A 26,353-nucleotide genomic window follows, 5' to 3' on the forward strand; every position below is an offset into this window, starting at 1 on the left:
TAAATTAAGTTTCATTTTCATCTTAGTACTTGAAACTCAAGTCTCAGTTTCATCTCAATTTGAACTATTAAGTTCCAGTCCCATCTCAATTTTCCATTAGTGCATTAGGGATGGAATTTCAGTTGGGAAATCCCTGTCTCTGTGGTCAGCCTAGTATACTTTATTTTTAATTAATTCAGAGATAGCTAGTATATCAAATATAGAGTAAAAAATGAAAAAAAAAATGTATACTTTAATGAAAAAAATTATTTATTTAATTAATTAGAGAATTTAAATAATACTTAGTTAAAAATGATAATATTATAAAAATTGAGTGAGATAGAATCAAAAAGATTACATGAAAATCAATAATATGAAATCTTTATAATAAAAACTTAAATCAGTCTATAAAGAAGACAGATAAATTCTAAAAAAATATTAATTTAAAAAAAAATGTATTTATATACATACTACTTTTATAGAATAACTAAAACTGATCAATCAGTATTTCTTAATTAAATAATTAAATGAAAAAATCTAATAATATGAAGTAAATTAAAGAAAAAACTTTATAATAAATTTAAATGTAATTATAAATAATATCTATATAAAAAACAATTATATTAAGTTCTTAAAGCAGTATATTTAATGTGTGTGACACTGACTTAGTTTTTAATTTCTAAATTTATATGACAATTTTCAACTTTCTGTAAAAAAGCTGAAAATTAGCTCAGACACTGTGCTGGTCAGATTCTGGCTGAAGTACCTAAATGGGTTAGCTCAAAACACTAAAGTCGCGCTAAAGACCCTTAACAGCATGTGTCTGAGATGATGAGGTAAACAACACGCGTAACCTCTCTGTTGAAGGTGGAAATTGCTACCGATCTGGGAATACCTCGATCTGAGAACGGCCGCCATATGCCCCCGACTTTAGGAAACACTTTACTTTCAAACAATTGACTCTAACATTGCAAGTATGACCGAACTTTCCCCAGATGAAAATTCTATCATTGAACGCCACCCTTTGAATCACACGGTCCACGATCTGCGCTGTTTGCTTGAAGAGGCAGACAATATTTACGAGTCACGCTTAATATCAAATGACGGCTCCATAAATAGTCTTGACACACTTTACCAATCTGCGATTTCAAAACTTATCATTGCCCTTCAAGGACAGGATGCAGCATTCAATCTTCGCTCACGGATCGCCGACCAAAAGGTTGATTCAGATTTGGCAGACTTATATCTGGGCCTCCGGCGAGCCCCCTTCAGTTATGAACACTATCAACCTCTCATCCAGCTTGTTGTCAACAATGCTGCTGACACTGACATCTGGAAGGCTGTCTTCAACCTCATTGCCGCTACTTCTTCTTCCACACCCCCAGCAACTGTTCCTCCCTCATCCGACGCTACCCCGGTCCGGTTCACATCATCATCACAGAAAGGGGCCGAACAGACTCGTCTGCTAGTGGAAGGGAGGATCTTTGAAGAGATACAAGATTGCACCTTTCGGGGTGTAGGTGGTTTCATAGCAAAATACTTTGAAGGGACTACCTGGAATACACGGGTGGGCGCACTCTGTGAACGCGCCCTGAACTCATCTAGTGACTGGGCTGAATTTCCCAATCCCCCTACGCAGGAAAATGTCCTTGAGTGGTGGTTTCGCCTTCAAGCTGAGTTCCTTCCAGAAGCGCGTAGTGTCTACTTTTCCACCAGAAATAAGGCAGACCTTACTGGTTCGGAAGCAGAGCGACAGGTTGACCTTTTACTGAAAGCCCGAACCGCTGGCAACCCAAATGAAAAGCATGACTGGAGAGATATTTATGTGGTGGGGGAGCTCAAAAAGTCATCAGATGAGATCCAGACAAAAGGCACACTGCTGCAGCTGGCACGTTACGTGCGGGAAGTGTTCATTGCACAGCCAACTCGACGATTTGTCCACGCATTTGCCGTATGCGGGGCCAAGATGGAGGCCTGGGTGTTTGATCGCTCAGGTCCCTACAGCTCTGGCATTTTTAATATCCGAGAAAACATGAAACAGTTCTTGCATGTTATTTTAGGTTACGCGATGATGAGCGATGAAGAGCTTGGGCTTGAAACATTCATGGCATCTGGTTTGGATGGCAAACAGGCAATAACTGTCAATGCTACCGGTACCGGAAAGGATACAACAATTCAACTTGATCGCGTCCCTATCAGCTCCCAATACTCCATTGTGTGTCGCGGCACAAGCTGCTTTCGCACAAAGAATGGTGGCATGGCGGAGGGCGTGGCAAAATTCTCATGGACTTCTGATAAACGACGACCGGAGGTGGACCTTCTCGAGCTCGCACACCAGCGGGGCGTCCAAGGGATCGCAAGGGTCATCGGGCACCGTACATTCACCAGCATTGCAGACCTGCGCGAGGGCCTGCTCTTCGAAAATCGGCACAATTTTCGAAGTAGCAATGCCAGCCCGGCATTGTCATTTGCGCAGCAAGGATCCCGAGTCAAATTGTTCCAATCATCCAGCCGAGTTCAAAGCCTTAGTGTCAGCAACAGGCCGTCTACAAAGCGGAGATCACCAGATCCTGGACCACAAATTATCAAACGATCGCGCTCCAGCAACAAGCTCTCTAGAAAGCAATCAGAGAATGAGCTCACTTTCACAGCCCAGTCCGTTCATTCACCCAGCCTATTTGACCGAGGGGATGAACCGTATGACAATCGTATCTTTCGTTGTCTGGTGATTACCCCTGCCGGCCGACCCATTTATGATTTTGAGTCACCGTTGGAATTGCTCATGGCGCTCCGAGATTCAATACTGGCACATCGGTCTCTGTACCTTGATGGAAACATCCTTCACAGAGACATTTCAGAGAACAATATAATTATCACAGATTCTGGCAAAGCAGGTGGTAAGTCAGGCATGCTCATTGATCTTGACCTTGCCAAGGAATTTGGGAGTGGACGAAGCGGTGCACGACACCGGACCGGTACCATGGAATTCATGGCGATTGAGGTACTGCTCAATGTAGACCACACGTACCGTCACGATCTTGAGTCCTTTTTCTATGTGTTGATCTGGCAGTGCGCCTATCGTGGCTGGAAAAAAGCTAAACAAGAATCGATGCAGCCTAAAAAAAGCCTTCTAAAGAATTGGTATACTAATGACTACGAAGACATTGCAAACGCCAAACGAGGCAATATGGAAGCTGGCGGATTTGAGCGTATTTTGATGAAGGAATTTCCTCCATATTTTGACTGTCTCATACCGCTCTGTAGAGCTATACGAGACATACTATTTCCTTATGATAAGAACGGGCTTGTTGTTGGCACGCCCCGTGATCCAAAAAGGCTGTACGACCCTATCATCAAGGCGTATGAGGACGCAATAGTTTCACTTGAAGCTGAAAGAACTTGATGTGAGAGGGCCATTACCGTTTATTTATATAGACAATATTTTAGCCTGCGAATATTAATCCAAATGGTATAGAATAGTCAATCCTCCGCTCGGTATACCGTATTAGCTTGTCCGTGGCTTTGTTAGCTTGAAAACGTAGAAGTGGGCGGAGTAACTATGCCCGTCCTGCCAGGCCTGTGACAGACCATTGATATTATTTACCGAGTATTCTACGTGGAACATGCCAGAAAAAGTGGCCGCTTACCGACAGAATGGGCGGGCAAATGCCTGTTGGAGATGGCAGACCAGAGAAGAAAGAATTCTTGGGCGCTTCGACGAACAGCGGGAATTGCCGACGAGGGCAAACAACCAAGCAAAGCAGACGCATAGCACTATTTGGGTATAAATGGGCTCGTCAAGAGTGCATAAATTAACCGAAAGGAATAGGCTGACCCTAACTAACTACCTGACATTTTTTTTGTGGTATCGAATATTGTTTGATCAGAGCGCGACGTAAACTAGTAGCTTGCAATTCTCAAGCCACTTATTGCACGGGGACGATACAAAAAGGCACTAGATACCATATAAGGGCATGAGGGACGGGCAAAAGCAGGCTGTGCAGTTCGCACATAAGAGATAGTTACAAGACTAGGCATCTTCCTAGATGATCACCATTTGACCAGGATTATCAGGAATCATTCCAAAGGAGTAGAGAGAACGCGTAACTACTCACGTACACATCACACCGTGCAAAAGTAAACATCGAAGCCAGAAGGTCTCAACCGGGCAAGAACGTGTCTGCCTAAACAGTCTCCATCAGAATGGAATACATAACATTGAAGGATTCCAGGCAGCGAGTATCGCAAAGCCGGCACGCCAAGCGGGTGCGTTGACTGGATCCAACCAACCCGGCATCCCGCGGTGGGCGGCAGAAGCAAACGTTGGCGCCGGGCTGGGGGGCGTCAGGAGGGCGCGCGCCACGCGTCCCTGGCTGCCGCGAGCCATTCAGAGAAATCGAGCAGGCGCCCGGGAGGCGAGGCTGTCGCAATGCCAATACGTAACTATGCCGATGATGAGGGTGGTGGTGGTGGTGGTGGTGGTGGTGTGTCGCTGTAAACAAACGGCCAAATAGGGGGGTCTCAGCGCCTAAGGTTCGGCTAGTTGCGTCGTTGGTAGTCGCCGATGATGCAGCTATCATCCCCCTCGAAGACGTGATAACTACCGGGTGCCGCTCCTTGGAATCCCCTCCTGGCCCCGATTCTACTCTCATTCTCTCGGCCTCTCTCTCTCTCTCTCTTTATGATCTAGTAAGCTCATTACTGAGCGTTTTTCGTGTTCGTCGCTTGTTTGGAGGGATTGTTACATCTCCAGCACGCCCTCACGACATCACTGGAACAGCATACCCGCTATCCTATCCAAAATGAAGCGCCTGGTGGGGACTTTGAAGCGGAAAAGTGAGACCCGGATACGTTCGTGTGTAGACGGTACTCTGACGCTCTTTTCTAGGCACGCAGATCCAGTGGCCGCCAAATGGCGCATCGTATCCTCAAGACACGCCCGAGGACATCGTCATCAGAGAAATTGTTGGTTATTCTTTCTAAGGCCTCCTGGTGGGGTATCTCGAGCTTTGACTGACCAAGAATTGCCGAGCAAAGACCGCATTTTGTGACTCTGGGACCATAGGCGGCCCGGTGAGTGTCTCTATTGACACGTCTGTCTGTGTTTACACCTTAGGCATTGATGCTGACTTAATGTCCATAACAGCAGGGCGATGAGTACCTCCACCTTCCGGCCATTGTCGAGGCTGCCGAATCAAGCCCCTCCGCCGCCAGAGTCGCTGCAGGCCACCTTCACAAATACCTCCTGAAACCCAACTCCTCCAAGCCTCAGCGCCAGTATAATGCGATTATGCTGGTCCGAATACTGGCTGATAATCCTGGCCCTACATTTACGCGCAACATTGATTCGCGCTTTGTCTCGTCGCTTAAAATCCTCCTGAGAGACGGGCAGGAAGTGAGCGTGCAGCAAATTCTGAGGGAGACTCTGGAGTTCTTATCAACAAATAAAGCACATGACACAAATCTGGCAGAAGTGAATACTATGTGGAAAAAGGAAAAGGACAAGTTTGTCAAGCAATTTGGGGTGCATCCAGTAAGTTGCCCCTTACTTTATCAAAATGCTACTCTAACGCATTCTCAATTTGATAGCTTCAGCAACCAGCGCAAGGAACATATGCCGGATACCGGCAGGATTTCTTTTCCAGCGAGCATAGAATAAGGAAACTGCCCACGCCAGAAGAGCTTGCAGGCCGGGTAGCCGAAGCCGGGACATCTGCAAAACTCCTGCAGCAGATGGTGCAATCCACCCCACCGTCAGAATTCTTCGACAATGACATGCTCAAAGAATTTGCCAGCCGGTGCCAGAGAGCCTCTCGGTCGCTGCAGGCATACATGGAAGCCACAAACCCCGCGCCAGACGAAGAGACGATGATGACCCTCATTGAGACGAATGACAAGATCTCCAGCGCCTTGTCGAAGTATCAGCGAGCACAGCTCAACGCGAGAAAGCACACCAGCACGGCTCCGCCGCAAGCCCCAACTGAATCGCCGTTCTCATCCGCCGCCGACGCCACCGCGATTCCCACCTCCCAGTCCCAGGTTCCGAATCTCTCCATACCCCGAAAGGCCGTCGACCAGGCTCCCGGGCAACAACAGACGGCCACGCGATCCACCGGCATCATGAGCGGTGATGTGTCCCCGATCGATTCCACCGCGGCACCGCCGCTCGTCCCGCCCCGGCCGCAAGCAAACACTGCCTCGCGCGGGTTCCAGTACCAGCCCGGGGAGTTTCAGGTCGAGAACCCGTTTGCCGATAAGTACAGCACGATAGACGAGCGGGCGCAGAACCCAGGAAATACGACGGCGGGTGCGCCGCCGCCCGTGACGAATAAGTCGTATCCGACCAAGGCGACGTGATGGGAGTTGCTGAAGGCTCCGATTGAATAGAATTGACACTCCCTTAGCTTGCGATTTCTTGATTACCTATTCATCTTTGTGTGTTATCTGTAATGATTGTTGAATACTGTCATACTGTCTCTATACCCCTTCTTACTCTCCCAAAGAACACTCCTAAATTATGACGTTAAGATAGCCTATGTTTTGAATATATACGAATCTATGCCCCGAAGAGAGAGCTGCCTGCGCACACAGTAGTAGAGATTCGTCGCCGAATATGCATGATATTTCATCTAGAAGTCGTGACATGCATCACTTTTGTATGTACATACATACATGCGTATTTCCGAGAGCGCCATGCTGTCTTTTAAAAGAATATACATCGAAGCAAAAAATGGGGCATCAACACATTCCGGGGCATAAGAAAAAGCGTGAGAAACAACATCGCCAAAGACTCATCCGCCACACCCACCTCTGAAAAAAAGGGGGAGAAAAGAAAAAAGAAAAAAAAAAACTTCTTGTCCATGAAACAAATGCATGGCCTACCAAGTAAACGCCTCTTCCACAAAATCAATCACCACCCCCTTCCCTATCCTCTCCCTCGCCGCGGCACGCACCTCATCCGCAAACGCACCCGGGCCACACACCGAAACCACCGTCGCCCCGACGCGGTCCTCCAAGGCCTCGTCCAGCACGACATTGGGGCGGCAGCGGCCGGGGAACATCTGCAGGGTGGTGCTGGGGCTGGTGATCTCGCGGGTGCTCCGGGGCTTGCTGACGAACAGCTTGGTGATGAGCATGTCGCGGCGGTTGGGCAGGTGCAGGATGGCATCCATGAAGCCGCGCACCCACGACAGGTGCTCGGTGGTGCGCACGGCCCACACCAGGTAGATGCGGCGCGTGGCCACGGAGCCCGCGTCGTCGGCGGCCTGCAGCAGGTCGCGCACGTGCAGCAGGTGGTGCGTGATGCCGGCGCCGCCCGAGAACAGCACCACCGTGCCGTAGCTGCCGAACGACGCCGACGGGTGCGAGATGTACGGCCCTTCGACGAAGCCGCTCGTCTCCAGCGTGAGGTTGGGCGCCGAGAGCGCCGCGTTGTACAGCCGGCGTGTCATGCCGGTGCGCGCGGCGACGATGAGCGTGATCGAGGTGGGCTTGCGGCTGGGCCCGTTGAGCTCTTCGTCGAAGTTGGCGAACCGGCTCTGTTTGAGGTCGGGCGAGGAGCGCGAGGAGTCGATGTATTTTTCGTCGGGGGCGAGGGCGTCGTGTGGGTGTCGGCCGTCTTCGACCCAGGCAACGGAGAAAGGGTGCGACATCCAGAGGGAGATGCGCGGGAGGTAGGCGTATACATGGCTGCCTGGTGCGATGCGAGCGTGGTGAGGGAGGAAAAAGGTGACTCTTGTGGCCTCGCCGGGGAGCGCTTTGGCTATGACCTTCGTGACACCGTTGCGGCGAGATGTGTTGAGGTAGATGAGTCGAACAAGGCGAGTGGTGCGTTCAATTACCCATATGCCGATGATAAACTGTAGCCACGGGAGCTGGGGAAGGTTGTCCACGTCCAAATGCATGTAGAGACCCACGATGGCCACCAGCGCGCCTAGTTGATGCAGATGCAGAAACGTCTCGTAGAATGCATGCCGGAGGGGCGACGGCGACTGAATGAACAGGAACGTGAACGCGAGCGTGGAGACCAGTCCCCAGACGAAGAACGGGTCACCTTTCACAGCATCCCACATGCCCTCCCAGCCGGCGCCATCGATCGCGTTGATGGCCCAGGCAACCGTATGCGCAATGGATTCCAGGACTACCACCCTGCCGACCCATCTGTGGAGAAGGTTGTACGTGTCGAAGCTCACGCGAAGGAGTGGGATCAGGGGGTTATTTCGGCCCGCGAACAGAACCAGGGGTATCATATTCAAAACAGCAAGATTTCCCGACCTCCCTCGCAACTCTGCGATCAACGCAGCTTTCTTGTTGACGCTATAATCCAGCATACTGCAATACGCCACCTGGCTGCCGATGTAGAGCGTCAGCAGGATCATGTGGAAGCGCGACGGCAGCGTGCCGACATTGACAGCGGTCGAGATCTGGAACTCTCGGTTGTGCCTCTTCCTCCCTAGCGGCGCGTAGAGAAAGTGTTTCTTGAGCTTCGACCAGGTCGGCGACTCCTCGATCCCCCAGAACCTCTGCTGCCGAGGCGTCGCGGGCGCGGACAGGACGCGGCGCAGATAGGAGTGGCCCATCTGCGCCACCCTCGCGACCAGGACGAGCACGGCCACGGCCCCTAGCGAGACGCATAGGACCTGCGTGAGGAGGTGGTCGAAGCGGACATCCACCCCGGTTAGGCCTCGGGTGTATTCTGAGATATAGGTAGTGTTTGCACCGCGGTTGTTCGGCGCCATCGAAAGGAAGGATCGGCAGAGAAACCCGGTGGGGCTTCCGCTCTGCTGGCGTGGTGGTCAAAGATATCTCCCTGCAAGAATGAGAATCACGAGGTATGGAGGAAGTCTTTGTTGGGAGTGGTATTTGCAAGAGAATGATTCCGCGGCTTTGAGGGCGCAGGAGAGGTCCCCAGGTCCGGGAAAGGTTAAGAAGCAGGAGGGAAAAGAATGTTTTTTGCTGAGAAGAGAATCAGGCAGGTTGAAGGAAAGACAACTCTCAGAGTCTCCGGAAAATGTATTTGATACAAGGTGGGGGGTGTGTGAAGGGAATAGACGGAGATTGGCGGTGACAAAGCTGATATCAAAAACACAACTGTGACTGTGTGTCCAGCGGCAATCCTGCACACCGGCGGCGGTTGGGGCTCCGAAACCACTAGAAAGACGTAGAGGGGGGGGAGGGAGCACGGGCAGTAGTAGTCATGGCATTTGAGGCGTCAATAAACGCGGCATTGGCAAGAGGTGTTTTCACGGCGGGCGGGCGGGCACTGAGGCATTATTTCTGGGCCGCGACGACAAGCTTTGCAGGGAGCAGCAACAGCACGCACGGGGCAGGGCAGCGCGGAGGTCCCGAGCCCGGCCCATCGACGCGTCGGCGTGGGCTGAGAAGGCGGCGATTGGCCGTGGGGGAGGAGGGAGGTGGCATCCGAGACACGCAGGAGGTGTGGCTGTGCGGGGCTGGGCTGGGAGGCTGGGGTAGCGGTTGGGTGGGATTGGGGGGGGGAGAGGGGAGGGGAGGGGGAAGGGGAGCGAGAAGGGGGAGAAGGGGGACGAGAGAGCCTGAGAGCCTGAGAGCCAGGGAGAGCGATAGGCGGGGGGGCGTGCGGCGCGCCGGAGCTGCGGGCGCGGCGCTAAGCCTATTCTGGGGAGCGGAAAGGACCGGGCGGGATCTGGCTGGATGGGGGGGTTCCGCCCGAAAGAAGAAACGCTGGGCTGGCTGGTCTCGCGACACGGCTGGCGAGAGGGGGGGGGGAATGGGTGGGCTCGCTGGGCGCGGCGACGGACACCCGGCCCGGGCGGCGGCGTGGAGACGGTCACGGCTAGCGAGCTGCCTGCGCCCGCCCAGCAGGAGTGCGCTGGACGGACGGCGCGCCCCAGGCTGGCGGCCACCGCAGCGTGCGAGGCGGGAATCTGGCGGTGTACGGCGTGCGGCTGGCGCATTGGCACACGGGGCGCGACGGGCTGGGCTCCGGCGAATCACGAGCCGCGCCAGCCCGCAAGCCCACGTATCGCCCGTCAGTTGACGCCGTGTTTTCCGTTCCCGTCCCCTGCCAACGGTGGCTCGCGAGCCCGCGGCCTGGTTGGCCAGCGAGCCCCCCTCGCCGCCCCGTCGCCGCCGCCGCCGCTGCTGCTGCTGATGCCGGCACGCGCGCACGCCTGCCGCTGCGGCGCCGCCACTCCTGCTGCTGCTCGCTGTCGCGCCCCCGTACGGTCTGTGTATTGATACCGTAACGCGCTCTCCACTCCTCCCCCCCCCCCCCCCTCCCTCCTGCCCGGCCTGCTGCTGTTCTTGCCCGATGTAGCCCCCCCCGAACTCTAACCGCGCCTTCCCACCCCCCCCCAGCCTGGCCCTCCTGCCCTCCCGCCCTCCACCCGCTCGCCCTCCTTCTCCTCCGTTCTTCCTCCGCCCTCCGTTGCCCTCTTCTCCCTCCTCCGCTCGCCCTCATCCTTCTTCTCTCTCTCTTTCCTCCCTCTCCCTACGTCGCTCCTTGTTCGCGCTTGCTGCCCTTGCGTCCACCCTACCAGCTGTCTTGCTCTGCTGCGGCTGCTGCCTGGGCCCGTCTTCTCTTACGCTCGCCCACGCAACCACCCTCCCGCCTGCACTCTGGCTGTCAATGTTAGCGCGCCCGCCCTCCCGATAAGCGAGCCCTCTCTGCCGTTGCGATTTCCGCTGACCTCGTCCCAGCACCGACCAGCGCGTGTCGCCCGCTGACTGACATGGCCGAAGTCTCCAACAAGCGCCCGCGGTCGCCCACCGCCGACTTCCCTGCGATCGCATCCAAAGTCCAGAAGACCTCCAACCATCTCCAGATCAACTACCTCGCGCGCCAATACGCGGAGAACCTGCCTCTGGTGTCCGCGGACGACACCCTGCCCGCGATCGTGCGCCTCATCGGCGAGTACGACGGCGTGCTGCAGCGCCACGAGAGCATCGCCGGCAACCTCGGCGCCTGTCCGCTGGGCCCCATTCTGGTCAAGCGCTTCGAGCGCCTCTTCGACAACCCCCCGCGCGTGCTGAAGTCGAATGGCAAGGAGGGCACCCAAGTGAGCTGGCTGGATGTCGTCGAGTTTGCTAAAAGCAAGCCTGAGCAGTTCAACCTCGAGAAGACCAGAAATGGCGTGCGCGTCTGCCAGATCTACATCAAGCAGAGTCGTGTCGAGATCTCCGAGGAGGATTACGTGCTGATTGCCTCGGGCATGCCGCAGAAGATGATCCCACCCCAACCTATCAGTGAGGATGAGGAGAAAGAGCTCGGTTCTCTCGAGATACTCGAAAAGAATCTGTCCCAGATCATTCAGTTGGCAGATCAAGGTGAGCAAAGTACCCCAGCATCCTTGTACCTCGAATCCTCTTTATTAAAACCTGCATTCTGGTTAGTATCCGCCCGCGCCAGGCAGCTGAACCATCGCCTTAAAAATCGCAGAAACGCGATCATCTCACGGCGGGAGAACGATACAGGCTTGGCCGTGCAGATCCCTCGACCTACCAGCCCCTGGAAGGAATCTAATGGCACCGGAGTATCTGCCGCCTTTGCGGGCAACGGCCAGTCGCGTTCGCTCTCCCCACCGTCGGGGTTTGTGGCCGTCAACACGCGCTCGGAGCCCCACAATGACCATGAACATGTTGTCTCTGGCGCGCAGTTCGCTTTTTCACAGCCGAACACGGATAACGTGACTATTATCAATGGTACATCGATCAAAGGCGCTTCGCCCAGCACGAGGGCAGAGCTAATGAAGAAATTTTTCACTACCTCAGACCGCCGACTTTTCCCCGATGAAGAAATCGCTAGCGTAGACGTCAGCCGCCACACTTCCAGGTCATCTCGCCCCCGCGTGTCTGACCCCGGCGAATATATGGGACCTTATGCCCCCGTCGCGATCCCAAGCACTCCCTCCTCCCTCCTCCCGCAGACGAAATCTGCTAATCACTACGAACGTGATGATGGGGGCCCGTATAAAAGTGAGATGGTTAGTAGAATGGAGACCCTTCAGCGGGGTGAGCGTGTACTGCCGCCCTGTGATCGCTGCCGCCGGCTGCATATGGACTGCCTCAAGAACTTAACTGCGTGCATGGGTTGCACCAAAAAGCATGCAAAATGTTCCTGGAAAGAGGTAAGATTGGAGGAACTGCGTGACCTCTATCCGCGGCAAAGCCAGGAAGGCTCCCAGAGCCTCCTTCAAGAAGGCCATGAAGGTCTGGAGAGGACCGGTTTCAACCCAGTGAACGCTGACACCCCTGCACCCACTGTCCGCCCTGCCTCGGAACCGCAGCTATCAGCCCGAGCGTCACCTCCCCAACGATCTCTGAGCGAAAACATGGTGTCCCCCATCAGTGATACCCGACGAAGGGAGCCTCGACAACATGACCATAGCCACATGAATGGCAATGGCTATGGCGCCGACTATGACCTTGAAGACCCCCCCGACCCGCTGGCGCAAGCCATCCTGGATACGATGAACCAGCACCATGCTCGCTCAGCCGCCGAGCGTGAGCGAGTCGAGGCGCAGCAAGCTATGGCAAAGTAGGTGGGAAGGAATGTGATATTGTGATTTCGCTTCAACTGTTTAGCTCATCATGTTCTTTGGACCCCCAAAGTTGACAATATCCCAAGATTATTGGATGGTTTTATGTTTGTGTTTTATCTAGCCAACAGCTCTTCGCCTTCTTTATCTAGCTTTTTTTTTATCCTACGCAACTCCTGTCCGCGTTTTTGCTGCCCAACACCTTTTTTTTTAGCGTGACGATGGTATTTAGTGAATTACAAGCCAAAATTTCTTTGATTTGCGTGCTGGCGACGGCGATTATTGCTTACTATTATTATTTACTTGTCAAGCCCAAGGCGTGGGAATTTTGATTACGTCCCCAACTTCTCTTGGGCATGATATGCCTCGCTATTTTAGAGGGCTTTTCCACTTCATCCGACCGGAAAAATGGGGGATGAAAAGTGTTGCGCGTACTCCGTATAGAGTATACATAATAATAAACTAGCTTTGCCTGAAAGTGGAACATCAGGCGGCCAGCCCATCATACCGGTATAAAGGCTGATTTGCGGCCGCTCTAGGTCATCTCGCTCGCTCCAGAAGGCTCCGCAAGGCGGAATTGCGACAATTGGCCGCTCGGGCCCGCTGACTAAACGCACCTGACTAAGCCTCCGGAATATCTATATCCTCCGGCCAGCGCGGAAAACGGTCCGCCCGCTGACTAACGCAGGCGATTTAGGCGCGCGCGGGGAGCCCGCTTAGCTAAGCGTGCCCCGGGCTTGACTTGCCGGGTCGGAGATCCGAACGACAACGCGCCAAATGCCGGCGGCCGATAGACGTGGATGACGGCCGTGTTTGTCATCAGGTGTGTGAGCGAAACGGTTTGCTGGTGGTGGTGCCAGAAACTCGATGCGCCCCCCTTTTTCTGCAAGCCGGCCGATTCGCTGGCGGACCTGGGGTTGAGTTGACTAGTTAACTAGCTAACTAGCTGGCTGGCTGCGGAGAGGATGGTGGGACGGGTCTGGAGTTGGTGCGGCCGCATAAATACTGATGGGCTGCTCTTCTCACCCCCGCTCTCTGGCAGCTGCGCTTTTTACGCCTTTGAGTCATAGGATTGGAATTGTTGCGCCTGTTCGACTTCGCTGTTGGCCGCTAGTGCTTCATTGCTGCTAGCTTCAATTCTTCGCAAGGCATAGAACAGGCTGCCTATATTTCTGCTGCGTTGAGATATCACCATGGATCCTTCACAGATCACGGTCCCTCCTCTGAAGGACCTCACGATTGATAATATCACTGAGAATACCATTCTAATCAACTCGCAATGTCCTGATGCCCGCATGAAGTTTGTTATGGACCGACTTGTTACCCATCTACATGATTTTGCCCGCGAGACCAGACTAAGCACCCAGGAGTGGATGACCGGCTTGCTCTTCTTGACGGAGGTGGGCAAGATGTGCACTGATGTCCGACAGGTGAGTTTGTGGTGTTTTACCGCGGGGATATTCACCGTAAAATTGGCTATGTTAGGTTAATCGCGAAGCCATATAGGAATTCATCCTTCTCTCCGACGTCCTCGGTCTCTCTCTGCTCATCGATGCCATTGACCACCCCAAACCCCCCGGCTCCACCGAAGGCACCGTCCTCGGCCCCTTCCACACGCACGACGCCGAACACCTGGACTCTGGCGACCAGCTCTCCCACGACCCCGAGGGCGAGCCTCTTCTCGTCACCTGCACCGTCACGGACACCTCAGGCAATCCGATCGAGGGCGTCAAGGTCGACATCTGGGAGACCGATTCGACGGGCCACTATGACGTGCAGCACCCCAATCGCACCAAGCCGGATGGTCGAGGTGTGCTGCATAGCGATGCCCAGGGTGCTTTCTGGTTTAAAGCTATCAAACCCGTCCCGTATCCAATTCCACATGACGGACCGGTGGGGAAAATGCTGACGCTGCTGAAACGCCATCCCTATCGACCGGCACACATGCATTTCATGTTTGAAAAGCCAGGGTTCGACCATCTGATATCGTAAGATCTCTACCCCTTTCATCTCAAGGCCCAATGAATTTTGAAACTAAATCTATTTACACAGCTCCCTCTTCCTCCGTGGTGACCCGTTTGAAAGCTCCGATGCTGTTTTTGGAGTCAAATCATCCCTCGTCGTGGACACCACCACCGTTACAGACCCTGAAATGGCTGCTAAATACGGTGTTCCCCTTGAAACTGCCCTGATCACACATGATTTTGTTCTCGTGTCTGAAGAGGACACGAAGAATCTAAGAGACAAAAATTCCACCGAAGCTCTGTCTAAACTGGGCCAGAAGGTTAGGATTGTGAATGGACTACCTGTTCCTGATCTGGATTAAGCGAGCGTGGCCTATTTCTTTCGATTTACTGTAATATCTCATTCCGTTCAGATGGGGCTGAGCCAGCGGACTTGTATATTTTGGAATTTACATACAACTCTTATCCGTCAATTTTCCTTTCATAGGCCGTAATTCATGTCTATGGTTGGGCCCAGTCTTGATGCGCCCTAATATCATTGATAGAAAGCCCGCTATGCGCTAGGTAATTGTGCTATTAGAATTAAGTAGAATTGCCCCGGTAATGCTATATATCTGGAACTAGTTGGAGGACCTTATCCCCGTATGTGCATACGTATATGTAACAGGCCCGCTATTAACAATAACGGCCAACTTCATAAAGTCGTAGGAAAAAAAAAAGTATATCTATCCCAATTCATCGTCGCTCATTTACATCCACAATTGCCCTCTTCTTCCCTTTAATATCCTTAGATTTGCCACTATTCAGCGCCCTCACGCCACTTTCTTCTTCTACCCAGCCACCGCCGGCCTTATCTCCCTTCTCCAACATTTCCACTCCAACCTTAAGATTCAACCCTGCACTGAGCGCTCTTTGTACTTTCACCTCTCTCTTCTCAGTCAATAAGTCTCTCAGGACTCTAACCAGAAACCCCGAGAGAACATCGACAGTCCAATCATCAGGAACAACTGAGAGCACGTCTCCTACGTCATATAGCGCTGCGAAGCGGGTAAGGAGATCAGAGGTGCGTTCGATACGGTCAGACGAATCTGGTATCTCGAGAAATTCTCGCAAGAGACGGGTGAATAAGTCTTTTCGAAATTTCAAAGACTCTTCAGTAACAGGAGGCGTGGATGTTGGCGAGGCGGAGAATCCACCATATACACAGTATCGAATTGCCGTGTCATAGTCTCCAAGTCCATGGGTAAGCAAATGGAGAGCTTCATGGTGACGGCCTTGACGGCCCCCTAGAATGATGTTTTCAGACACTAGCTCGTTTTGAAACGGTTCAATACGATTTAGAACAGCGGTGATTGAGTATGACAGGTCTCGGGGGGTAGGTGTAGAAGTAAACTGGCTTCTGGATTCGCCGCCAAGAAGTTGAAGAAGTCGAAGACGCGACTGCCACCAGTTGTTGGGCGGTGCATTTTCAGATATGAATCCAAGATAGGATGGCTTTGGGGGGCGAAGCGCTCTGTATGTCGAATATGACTCAGCGAGGGACGTCCGTGCCTCAGGGGAATTTTCAAGCACGGAAATAACCGTATCAAGGTAATATCCGATAAGGTCATCCGCGTACTGAGAGCACTGCATATTGCTGTTAATGCAAATGTAGGAACATCTTAACATGACTTATTTATCACTTACGTTCTTTGCAAATACCAGGTGTTCCAGATAGACCTGCACGGCACCTGGTGCGTTTTCCTTCAGTAACGGAATGACTTGTACTGGATCAAGCTTAATCCTGCTGGTATCGTCTGCAAAGACCTGTATCCCCAGTGTAGGATTTCTTGACGCGAGCCAGGCACCATATTCCTCAACAACCTTACTATCTCTTAATTTCACAAGATACTTGCGGACCTGTATCTCCGCAGCTGGCGTAGATAATTCTCCTCCGGCGTCTGTGTCGCCTTCTATTATTCTCTTCCAAGTTCCAAGAACATGTTTGGACATTTTTTGACTCTGATACAGCCTGCTAAGCACAAACAGCCTCCTGTAATCTTCGAGTAATTCAATCGCACGCTCAAAGTCACCCTTCCAATTGTCCACCAGTCTGTTTAACTCTGTGCGTGCAAAAGAGGCAGCGGGAGCATTGGCCTTACGGTAGTGGCTACTGTCAAGCTCCAGTAACAGGTGTAATAGGGCCGCATCGACGCTATTGAAAACATACATCTCATCGGCGATACTTCCATAGCCTCTTTTTTTCTGCCACGAAAGCAGAAACCTTACTGTCATCATTAGTATACGTACGTCAATGTCTTGAAACGTTTTTTTATTCATATCCCCATTTTCTGAGGTTTCGATCAATGGCTCCGCGACCATTGCGAGGCCACGATTAACCCATATCCCCTGGGAGCTCTCGAGAACTTCCGACTTAACCAACGGTATTAAGAGTAATAAAACTCGTGGGTCCAAACCCCCATTGATGAGTGCGAGTTCGGTCGCTTTGATCATCTCCGTCGTATGAAATGCTTGATCCGTTGATATCAAATGGGCGAATAGGACTAAGCTTGCCTTTTGCATGACATAGTTGAGGCCACGAAACTCGTTTTCCGTCTTTGGAATAATAGTAGCCATTTCATCTAGTAGCTGTGTAATCGCTGTCAAATCAGTTGTTTGAAGACCATCGTCCAGCTCAGGCTGGGCAAGCTGCAAAGAATTTTCCAGTTGTAGGGCTAAGGGGTTTCGGACTACGCGCCATATGCAGTTCCCTCCCCAAAGAAGTACACCACTGTTAACGTGAGCTAGATTCATAGCTAGCTTAGCTTCTTCTTGGCTTCTTTGTACTTCCCATTCAGGTTGAAACCCAGAAGACGGTTGGTCTATGGTGCTGGGGTCAATTTCTTGGGACTCAAAAAGCTCCTTTTCCTTCTGCAATTGTTCGATCGAGGCTTTAGTTCTTGGGTCTGCGTTTTCCGGTCGAGATGACAACTTAAGTCGCACCATTCGCATGATATCTCCGACTCTAGAAAAGCTGACTTGGGTGGAGCTAACAGTTCTGTGGATACCTATAGGCCCTGGCGAGGACTCGCACAAGGGAATCGCTAATAATGACTTATGCCTTTCGCCTTCCCCTGGGTTGAGATCCCATCGCTGCGCCTCGATTTGTTTGTCAAGCTCCTCACCATTGTTAGAATCAACAACAGCAAGAATATACCCTTCCTCACTATCATTGTTTGCAGCCGATCCCGTACCATCGCTGTCGTTATCAAGCACAATGGCATCCGGATACGTTTGGAACTCTATTGTGCCTCGTGTTCCCTCGCCGTCAAGATTCACGAACATGCCAACCCCTACGCCGGATTCTTCTGTTCCCGTCACAAACAGGAATTCTGAAGGGGTAGGAGAAACAACGTGGGGCTTGAATGTGGATAATTCAGAAGCCGGCGGGCGTGGCAATGCTTTCTGGGTTAGAGGTGGCATGGTTGAGCCGTTACTTGGAGTATCGGAAGACCCATGGGTGGTCAGTTGGCGATTTGGAGATGCCCTGGCGTCTGGATCCGGGGTCCTTGAAAGGGATCTGGGGAGGGCCCTTGATTCAGGACTGCGGCGCCGTGTATCAAATTGAGCGTCCACAGCATTTAGACTTGAACTTCTGCCGTGTATTCGATTTTCATTCAACAATTCATTTCCATTAGAGCTCGCGGAGTGGCGATGCATAGAAATTCCTGGCCTTTTCGGAATATTTTGAAGCTCGGGATCCTCTTGTTCCTCCGATGGACGAATTTTTGAAAGATGTATCTTTTGGCGCCTTTCAACATCAAGGAGAGAGTATGAAAACCCATCAGCAACGCAGCCAATAGTGTCCCGGCGAACACCGGCAAGGCAGCCTGGGAATTCTATGTTTTTTACCCGCCGTGGCTCCTCGCCCATGCGAACAAGCATAAGATTGTTTTGCCGTGCTATCATAACAACAGGATCACCCCCTTCATCGTCGCCTGCCGATTCATTGAGGTCAAGCCCTCCTATCCAGCTACAATTCCCAACTTTCGTTGTTCCGTAAGCGGGACTGAGTTCCGGAAGTGAATAAAACGAGACAACCCCATCGCAAAGAATACACGCTTTGTTCGCTCTGGGGACGACCAAGATTCGCTGAACCCCAACAGGTACATCTGGGGTAGCCGTATTAATAGAAGCGGAGACTGGAAGTCTGGAAGCCAATATTAAAGTTGGGTCGGTGGTATCGCTGTTGGGGCCATCGCCTGGAAGGGAAACGAAATGCAGTACCTCTCCAAGAGAGGTTCCAACGTAAAGGTTGTCATCTAGTATCATCCGAAGATCAGTTACCTGCGGGGGAAGTTTCGGCAAAATACATACTCCAATATTCTACACAAGTGATGTGAGCGCCCTGGTCCCCTTCTGCTGAAACTGGTATCTGATCAACAAGCTGCCTAAGGACATAGGGCCCGGTTTCGGGGGGATTGAGCTTTCGGCGTTTCCTGGGCCCGTCGACATCGCCATCCGCGCCCATGATGCCCGTTTCCCCTTTGCACCACCACACTGGTCCATGAGGAGGAGTTCCCTGCTTTCTATCAGCTGCCTATCCCTGCCCTGGTGGTTGAAGATCACTAGTGACCCGGAGGAACGTTGATCCGTAAAGTAACTACGTAGTTAGGTACAGTGTTCAAGTCGATGTGCAGCTTCAGTCTCCAGGGGACGACATCGGCTTAGGGAGGATTATACACAGCTCCTGCTGATCCTTACGGTCGCTCTCTTAGCAGTTTTTTTTCTTGCAAAGATGGACACTCTCGCGACAGTAGTGGAGAATGCTAGTGACGACGCCCCTGTTGAGAACATTGAGAAGCCTCAAGAAACCAAGTTTCAGAAGGCCATTTTGGCATGGAGAAGTATGTGCTGCATTTCGGGTATTCTGCAGGTAATTATGCGTGCTTGGTGACTGACTGCAAAAGGTATCGATTTGGCAAATCTTGTCTCCAAACTAGACACAGCGGCTTCGGACATCGTAGCCCACCAGCGAGACTCCCTTGTACAGCGTAAAGATCTGGCACAGAAAACAAAGGATTTCCGGAAACTTGAAGATGCATCTAAACTTGCCGAGTATAAAGCTTTGTTGAAATGTATAGCTGGTCCTTTTCGCTTTGATAATAATCACCACTGACATGCTTCTAGCCTACCAGGCATTCATTGACCTATTAACAACGCACGGCAAATCATCCTCTTCCGCGTTCTTGCAGCTTTATTCTGCATTATCAGAGGCGCCAGATCCTTACCCTTTACTCGAAGCTTCAATTGACTCACTTGTCCTATCGGAAGATACACTACCGAAGTTAAAATCGGAGAAGGATACTCTTCAAAAGAGTGTGAGCCGACTTACTTCGCAGCTTGACACGGTAGAAAAGAAATTGGAGGAAGAGAGATCCTTGCGACGGGAATTAGAGCGGCAACAGAAAACCAAGCTCCAAGAAGTCGAGGCGTCTTGGAACGCTGTACTTGCAGAAAAGACTAGCAACTGGGAAGCCAAAGAGAAGAGCTACGAAGAAAAAGCAGAAAATAACGAACGTCTATTGAAGGAAATCAAAGCTAGCTACGAGGTTTCACAGAGACTCGACAGCCAAGATGGTGGAGACGCACAGCGAAGTGCAGCCACTGCCGCGGAGCTGGAAATTTTATCTACAGATTTAGAGAAAACGAGCCTCAGACTGGCTGATGTAGAGGCTCGAAATGAGCAATTAAGATTAGACCTTGCTCAGGCTATTTCGCATTCACAATCGGAACTTAACTCGCGACCAGTGGAGGAAGACCCGGCCTATCTTCGTTTACAGTCGGAGAACTCATCGCTGCTACGAAAATTGGACTCTTCACGGTTTGACAGAGATGCGGAGAAGAATTCATTGGAGGCAAAGGTGCGCCAAATCGAGAGACTCAATACCTCTGTAACAGCAGAACGAGACGAATTACGTGGGAAATTGGAAAAATTTGCAGATTACGACGATATACGGCGAGAATTAGAAGTTATCAAGGTAAGTCTCTCCAAATATAGACTTGAGCTGCCTACTAACATGTTCCTAAAGACCATTGAGTTCTCAACTGGAGACGACGATGACGTTGACCTTAAGGGGTCCATCGGCGAGACTGGCTCAAGTTCGAATGAAAACAATCTGGAGCAGTTGTTGATGGCTAGAAACAAGAAACTTTCGGACGAACTCACTGTTCTTAGAGTTTCACATCGTGATCTCGAGACCCAGTTGGAAACTCTCAGGGAAGAAGTTTCGAAAACAAACGCCGATCTAGAACGATCCAGGAACCTAACTGCCAGTCTTGAAAATGATATTATTCGGGTGCAGAAAGAGGCACCTAATTCATCAGCAATGTCTGTTGCTGGGACTTATGCGTCCAGACATCCATATGCGGCAAGAAGGGGCAGGGTGTCTCCGACTTCCTCGATCATATCTGGATTCGATCACAGCATGATATCTGGAAATAATCTTGAAGGAATTCGATCTGGTGACGCTCTCGGTGGTGGATCCGGAATTCTACCGATGGTGCAAGCCCAGCGTGATCGATTTAAGAAAAGAAACTCAGAGCTTGAGCAAGAGATCTCCAATATGCATGTCACCATTAGAGGACTCCGGCAAGAAATTGCTTCTTTACAAGAAGACAATCTTGGCCTCTACGAAAAGACCCGCTACGTCTCAACCTATAATCGAGGCGTCCACACGACATCCTCGTCATCTTCGGCCGCCCTAGCTGCTAACAGAACGCCACATTCTACATCAATTCAAATTGACTCCGATTCTCCCCTCACCAGATATCATTCCGCTTATGAGGCCAAGATATCACCATTCGCCCGATTCCGCAGCCGTGAATCCGACCGTGCGTATAACCGAATGAGTCTACCCGAGCGCATGATCTTCACCATCACTCGAATCGTCCTCGCGAATCGAACAAGCAGGAATCTGTTTGCCGCGTATTGCTTGGCTTTGCATGTTCTGGTGTTTGTCATGCTGTACTCGATGAGTACGATACAGACGAGCAAGCATCACACGGCCGCTTTGGAGTCGATGGTGGCTGCGGGCTCGGGGCCTGCGAGTGGGCCTGCGGACTGGCACCAAGAGGGGCTAGATGTAGAATAGGTGATTGATTGACTATTATTTGTTGGCCTCGTTATGCGCTGCTGGCGACAGCCTTGTGGAAGTTTGTTTCTTGTGAATATATGGAGTACGGAGTATTTACTGGTGGTGTTCCTATGATTTGAGCCGTCCTACCTGTGGATCTTGTCTTGTTACTTCATGATGTATGACTATTTATCTGATAGACTTGGAGGTTCACATTTGAGTCTGTTATCAAGAGCACACGACCTTCGAGTTCGAATGTAATATCTTCAAACCGGGTTTATGTCTCTGTTAAAAGGTGCGCTGGCGGATCATGGCCCGAACGTCTGATATGGCATTATTTTTGCGAAGGTAAGTAGGTTTGATGGTGGGAAACCGACTCCGCAACGCAACAGGTGCAGCCATACAGAAACGAAAATACAGAAAGGTTGGGACATTAAATCAGCTGCATGATTTGAACAGGGAATGGGAATAGAATTCAACCCAAGGACCACCAGATTGTATGCATCAAGACCTAAGACGCGCCGCATTACGAACAGTCATGTATTTGAGACATCAAGACTAGAAGAAGAAAAAAAATGATAATAAGAGAATGGTGAGAAACGCCCCACAGCTCATTTCACGCCCTTTCTTTCTTTTTTTCCTCTCTCTGTTTGTCCCATCTCAAGATGTATCGTGCTTGATTTTTTTAATAAAAAAGGGTTTAAAAAAGAAGTCTATGCTTCGGTGATGGCTTGGCGCACGCGGGAACCTCGTTGCCTGGATGTGAGTCTACCCTGGCCAGCGAGAGAAGAGGCCTTCTGGACAACCTCATCAGCTTCGGTGAGGATCATTTCGATGTGGCAGGGGCTCGACATGTAGGGGTTGATCTAAAACCAAACGTCAGTAAGGAGCGGAGACCAAAGGCAGTGCAAATAAACGCTGCATTTCAAGATCGATGGAAACAAGGAGCAACATACACGACCGTGCGCACGGTAGGTGCGTCTTCGCTGCTTGGGGGCCTGGTTGACCTGGATGTGCTTGACGATGAGGTTGCCGGTATCAAGACCCTTGGTGTCGGCGTTGGCCTCGGCGTTCTTGAGGAGACCGAGGAGGAACTCGGCGGACTTGACGGGCCAGCGGGCCTTGGAGACACCGAATTGTTTGCCTGGAGAGGAGAGGTATATGTTAGTATTATGGCTTAAAGAATTGACAACCATTGGCATATTTGGCGAGAATGGAGTTTGATAGAGCATCTCGTTGCCCTGCAGGGAATCAGGCTTGACGGCAGCACACTTCATCAACCGCTTCATCAGCCCCGGCCATATTCTCCTCTGCATCGTCCCAAGCCTAACCCTCCCAAACAATATAGAAACCCATCTCTTAAACCAAACTCCAATTCGCCCAACACATCCCCAATCAAACCAAAAGAAACCACTCGAGCAATCAACTCACCCTGAGCGCATCGTCCAGTGCTGCCAGCATATCTCCTCATGGGCACGGCCTCCTTGTGTCCGATCACATTCTCCAAAAAGGCAACTGCGCGCTGCAGCTTAAAGCCATTGATCGCCTGGGCAGTCTCGCGGGTGTTCTTGAAGCTGACGCGCAGGTAGGAGCCGCGGGACCGCGCGCTCTTTGCGCTGGGGATCGTTTGGGCTGCGTAGCGGACCTTCAAATTCACAATAACGGATGGTTAGTTTGGTCATGTCCTCACGGCGAACGAGAGTTTTTTCGGGCAGCTCTTTGCAAAAAGAGCGCTGTTCCGGGGGGAAGAGCGGGCTTCGAAAGAACTCACCATCTTGAGCAGGTTGTCGTGTCGATGAGATGGTCCCTGATGGCGTCGGTTGATTGATCTTCAACTCGGTCTCTCTCTCCCAAGCAAAGTTGTGCCTTTTTTCGCTTGGGTAAGCGAGCAGGCTGACTACGCGACAAAGCCCTAGCGCTAGTCTAATACTGACTTAGTGCAACTCTAGTGGCTCCCGCCGCCTACACCGTAGGGAGATGCTTAGTCATCCACCGGCAAAACGAGCCTTCCGCCTCCGACAACCTTGCGAACTCCAATGATCAACAACACGGCTCGCTGCATTGAGAGTATTGAGAGACAGCTATGCATGTCTCTTAGACTGAATTCCGAAACTAAGCCGCACAATACGCTCATGAAGATCCCCCCCACCCCTTTAACTAACATCAAGCACGCCGCTCAGGTAGTTTACATTCTCCAAAAGCTCTCACTCAACGCCGCATCTCACAGTCTACACCCAAAATCTAAAAAAACAAAAAAAGATAAGAACAAACAGCAATCAAGAGTCATTAAAGAAATGTACATTTCAAATAAGACGGCCGTTTCTCCCATTCTGATGTACGTGGCGGTCGACGCAGCCGTTTCGCTGGCAGGATGAGCCGCTTTGCTCGGGCACCAGAGTGATGAGAGTGCCCTTTTCAAGGCTGGATCTCACGTTTTCGATCACAAGTAATTCCATTTCTCTCTGGGTTTCATATGTGGTCGTGCCGATGTGCGGGAGAAGCATGACCCTGGGATTATTAACGAGACCAGGGTCAATGGCGGGCTCGTTTTCATAGACATCCAAGCCAGCTGAGAAGACCTTATGTCCCACAACAGTCAGCGGGCACACGAGCCTGTTGATACGTTAGAGCGGAGGGTACGGACCTTGCCGGAGTTGAGGGCGCAAACAAGGGCTTTCTCGTCGATCAAGGCGCCTCTTGCCGTGTTCACAATCACTACGCCATCCTTCATTTTGGCAAACTCCGGATCGGAGATGATGTGTCGTGTCGAGGCGTTCAGCGATAGGTTGAGGCTGAGAACATCTGACCTGGAGAGTAATTCTCCGAAGGGGACATACGTTGCATCTCCCTCCAGGTCTCGCGAAAGCCGGTGGCGATTGTGATACAGGATGTTCATTCCGAACGCCTTGGCTCTAATTGCTACTTCCTTGAGGTTTGTTAGCATGTGCGTGCTTGTAGCCACTGAGCGCGTGACTTGCCTTTCCTATTCCGCCCATCCCCAGAATTCCCAAGGTTTTCCCTCGTGGGTCATGTCCAAGTGACGTCTTTCCAGTCCATTGTCCTACAATTCGGTAAGTGACATTGATTCGGTTGCACGATGACGGTTAACGTACCACTTCTGAGAGAAGATATTGGGGTGTATGCTTGTCTGAGTGCGCCAATCATCAAGAAGATGGCAATATCTGCGGTAGCATTGTTGGCGGCAATTGGGGTGCTTGAAACCAAAATTCCTATGGCGTTAAAGTGAGCACATCGTCCCGTCAGAACGTCAAGTGAGAAAAACTGACCTCTGTCAGAGCATGCGTTGATGTCAATATTGTCGTATCCAGCACCATTGTGGCAAATGTATTTGACGGATTTTGGTAGAGCGCACAGGATTTCGAGGTCAAAACGCCCGGTTAACTGCAGTACCACCACTATTGCTTAGCTATGTATGCAAAACGCACGGTATCGCGGAGCAGCCGAAATGATCAACGCGAGACACGTACCCTGGTGGAAGCGTTTGAGCGAAAAATCACGACGACATCATCGTACGCTCCGGCTTTGCAGTTGCGAATGAACTTCTCTCGGGTTCCGCAGGCGAATTCCTTGGGGTTCAAGAGTGGTCAGCGCCAATTGGCTCCTGGGATTGGTTGGCCACAAGGAAAGACCGGAACGACCTGTCTCTGCCCGCTTCCGGCTGGATGGCCGCCGATCTCGAAGGGCCCCTGCAGCAGCCAATCAAGGCGCGCGGTGGAGTTGAACAAGGAGCATCTTTGCGGGGAGCGTCCCCGACAACATGAGCCATTATTTCTTCCTTGTGTCACCATTCCAGCTTGCACTTGCGTGGCGAGCGAATGCGCGAGTGGGGCTGTCCCACGCCGGACGGGCATCGACGGGCCACTGGGGAGGGGGCAGATACAGACGACCACCAAGCCAGAAGACGGCGAGCGATGACGGGAGCGTGATGGTGGCGGACGTACATACCTTGAGGACGACCAGCGTGGCCAGGCGGTCCCAGTCCCGCCTGCAATGGGTGATATCGCCGATCAGCAAGGCGGCTCGAGCGTGCATGTTGGCGATGGGGAGTCTAGACGGACAGGGTGCAGCTTCAACAAAGCGGTGGGCGGTGAGAGAGGAGATGGGTTTATTATTGGGGGGCGCGACAAGAAGAGAGCCAGAGTCAAGCAAAGGTTTCGCAGCAGCGGCACGGCCCATTTAACTAGATGGCCACGGCGGGAGAACCCAGGAGAATGCACAACCAAGACGACGGGAACCACCGATGGACCGGAAGCAAGGGAATGAGTGAATGGCAAGGCGGAGCAGGCTCAGACGGGTCGAGCGACGGAGAGGGCGAGCATGGAAGGGGAGTGAATTATATAGAAACTACTGGCAGGCGGCGGCGCGCGCACTCGCATCACCACCACGACCGGGCTCTCTTCGCAGGCAGGCGAGGAAAAAGCCAAAAAAATAAAAATAAAAATACACATACAAATACAAATACCACGGCCGGAAAAAGCAAAACGGGCAACACGCACACAAAAGGAGAGAAAAAAAAAAAAAAAAAAAAAGAGAGAGCAAGGGGAGGAGTCGAGAATACGGCGTAGACGCTGGCCGGGCAGGGAGCGACAACGGTTGGGAGAGCACGGCGAGGGGGGCAGGCTGGGGACTGGCGGTGGGCGGGCCGGGTGGGGGGCTTTATGGGCGGCGGGGCACACGGGGGGGGGGGGGGGGGGTTGGGGGGGGGGGGGGGGGGGGGGGGGGGGGGGGGGGGGGGGGGGGGGGGCCGGGGGGGGGG

The 26,353-nt window shown here is 51.9% G+C and overlaps 8 protein-coding genes across 8 annotated transcripts; 5 read left to right on the forward strand and 3 right to left on the reverse strand.

The window, feature by feature from the left end:
- Nucleotides 1-955: 955 nt before the first annotated feature.
- LOZ57_006737 (uncharacterized protein) lies at nt 956-3,382 on the forward strand (the record flags this gene model as incomplete). Its single annotated transcript, XM_049255752.1, has 1 exon — nt 956-3,382. One exon carries the CDS (start codon nt 956-958, stop codon nt 3,380-3,382), a length of 2,427 nt encoding a protein of 808 aa, XP_049105270.1.
- Nucleotides 3,383-4,781: 1,399 nt separating this feature from the next.
- LOZ57_006738 (uncharacterized protein) lies at nt 4,782-6,336 on the forward strand (the record flags this gene model as incomplete). The annotated part of the gene is made up of 5 exons (XM_049255753.1): nt 4,782-4,815; nt 4,868-4,944; nt 5,017-5,052; nt 5,126-5,512; nt 5,569-6,336. The coding sequence occupies 5 exons, from the start codon at nt 4,782-4,784 to the stop codon at nt 6,334-6,336; spliced, it is 1,302 nt and encodes a 433-aa protein (XP_049105271.1).
- Nucleotides 6,337-6,857: 521 nt separating this feature from the next.
- Nucleotides 6,858-8,717, reverse strand: LOZ57_006739 (uncharacterized protein; the record flags this gene model as incomplete). Its single annotated transcript, XM_049255754.1, has 1 exon — nt 6,858-8,717. One exon carries the CDS (start codon nt 8,715-8,717, stop codon nt 6,858-6,860), a length of 1,860 nt encoding a protein of 619 aa, XP_049105272.1.
- A 1,974-nt stretch (nt 8,718-10,691) lies between these two features.
- LOZ57_006740 (uncharacterized protein) lies at nt 10,692-12,500 on the forward strand (the record flags this gene model as incomplete). The annotated part of the gene is made up of 1 exon (XM_049255755.1): nt 10,692-12,500. One exon carries the CDS (start codon nt 10,692-10,694, stop codon nt 12,498-12,500), a length of 1,809 nt encoding a protein of 602 aa, XP_049105273.1.
- Nucleotides 12,501-13,690: 1,190 nt separating this feature from the next.
- LOZ57_006741 (uncharacterized protein) lies at nt 13,691-14,823 on the forward strand (the record flags this gene model as incomplete). The annotated part of the gene is made up of 3 exons (XM_049255756.1): nt 13,691-13,927; nt 14,004-14,485; nt 14,550-14,823. The coding sequence occupies 3 exons, from the start codon at nt 13,691-13,693 to the stop codon at nt 14,821-14,823; spliced, it is 993 nt and encodes a 330-aa protein (XP_049105274.1).
- Nucleotides 14,824-15,196: 373 nt separating this feature from the next.
- On the reverse strand, nt 15,197-18,971 carry LOZ57_006742 (uncharacterized protein; the record flags this gene model as incomplete). The annotated part of the gene is made up of 3 exons (XM_049255757.1): nt 15,197-16,087; nt 16,148-18,762; nt 18,818-18,971. The coding sequence occupies 3 exons, from the start codon at nt 18,969-18,971 to the stop codon at nt 15,197-15,199; spliced, it is 3,660 nt and encodes a 1,219-aa protein (XP_049105275.1).
- Nucleotides 18,972-19,238: 267 nt separating this feature from the next.
- Nucleotides 19,239-21,594, forward strand: LOZ57_006743 (uncharacterized protein; the record flags this gene model as incomplete). Its single annotated transcript, XM_049255758.1, has 4 exons — nt 19,239-19,347; nt 19,411-19,578; nt 19,631-20,481; nt 20,533-21,594. 4 exons carry the CDS (start codon nt 19,239-19,241, stop codon nt 21,592-21,594), a joined length of 2,190 nt encoding a protein of 729 aa, XP_049105276.1.
- Nucleotides 21,595-22,289: 695 nt separating this feature from the next.
- Nucleotides 22,290-25,629, reverse strand: LOZ57_006744 (uncharacterized protein; the record flags this gene model as incomplete). Its single annotated transcript, XM_049255759.1, has 10 exons — nt 22,290-22,442; nt 22,533-22,720; nt 23,008-23,221; nt 23,916-24,155; nt 24,221-24,502; nt 24,555-24,637; nt 24,690-24,806; nt 24,864-24,978; nt 25,065-25,163; nt 25,543-25,629. 10 exons carry the CDS (start codon nt 25,627-25,629, stop codon nt 22,290-22,292), a joined length of 1,578 nt encoding a protein of 525 aa, XP_049105277.1.
- Between the last annotated feature and the right edge of the window lie 724 nt (nt 25,630-26,353).

The sequence above is a fragment of the Ophidiomyces ophidiicola genome (assembly GCF_022830035.1).
Source record: "Ophidiomyces ophidiicola strain CBS 122913 chromosome Unknown scaffold_54, whole genome shotgun sequence".
Classification (NCBI taxonomy): Eukaryota; Fungi; Ascomycota; class Eurotiomycetes; order Onygenales; family Onygenaceae; genus Ophidiomyces; species Ophidiomyces ophidiicola.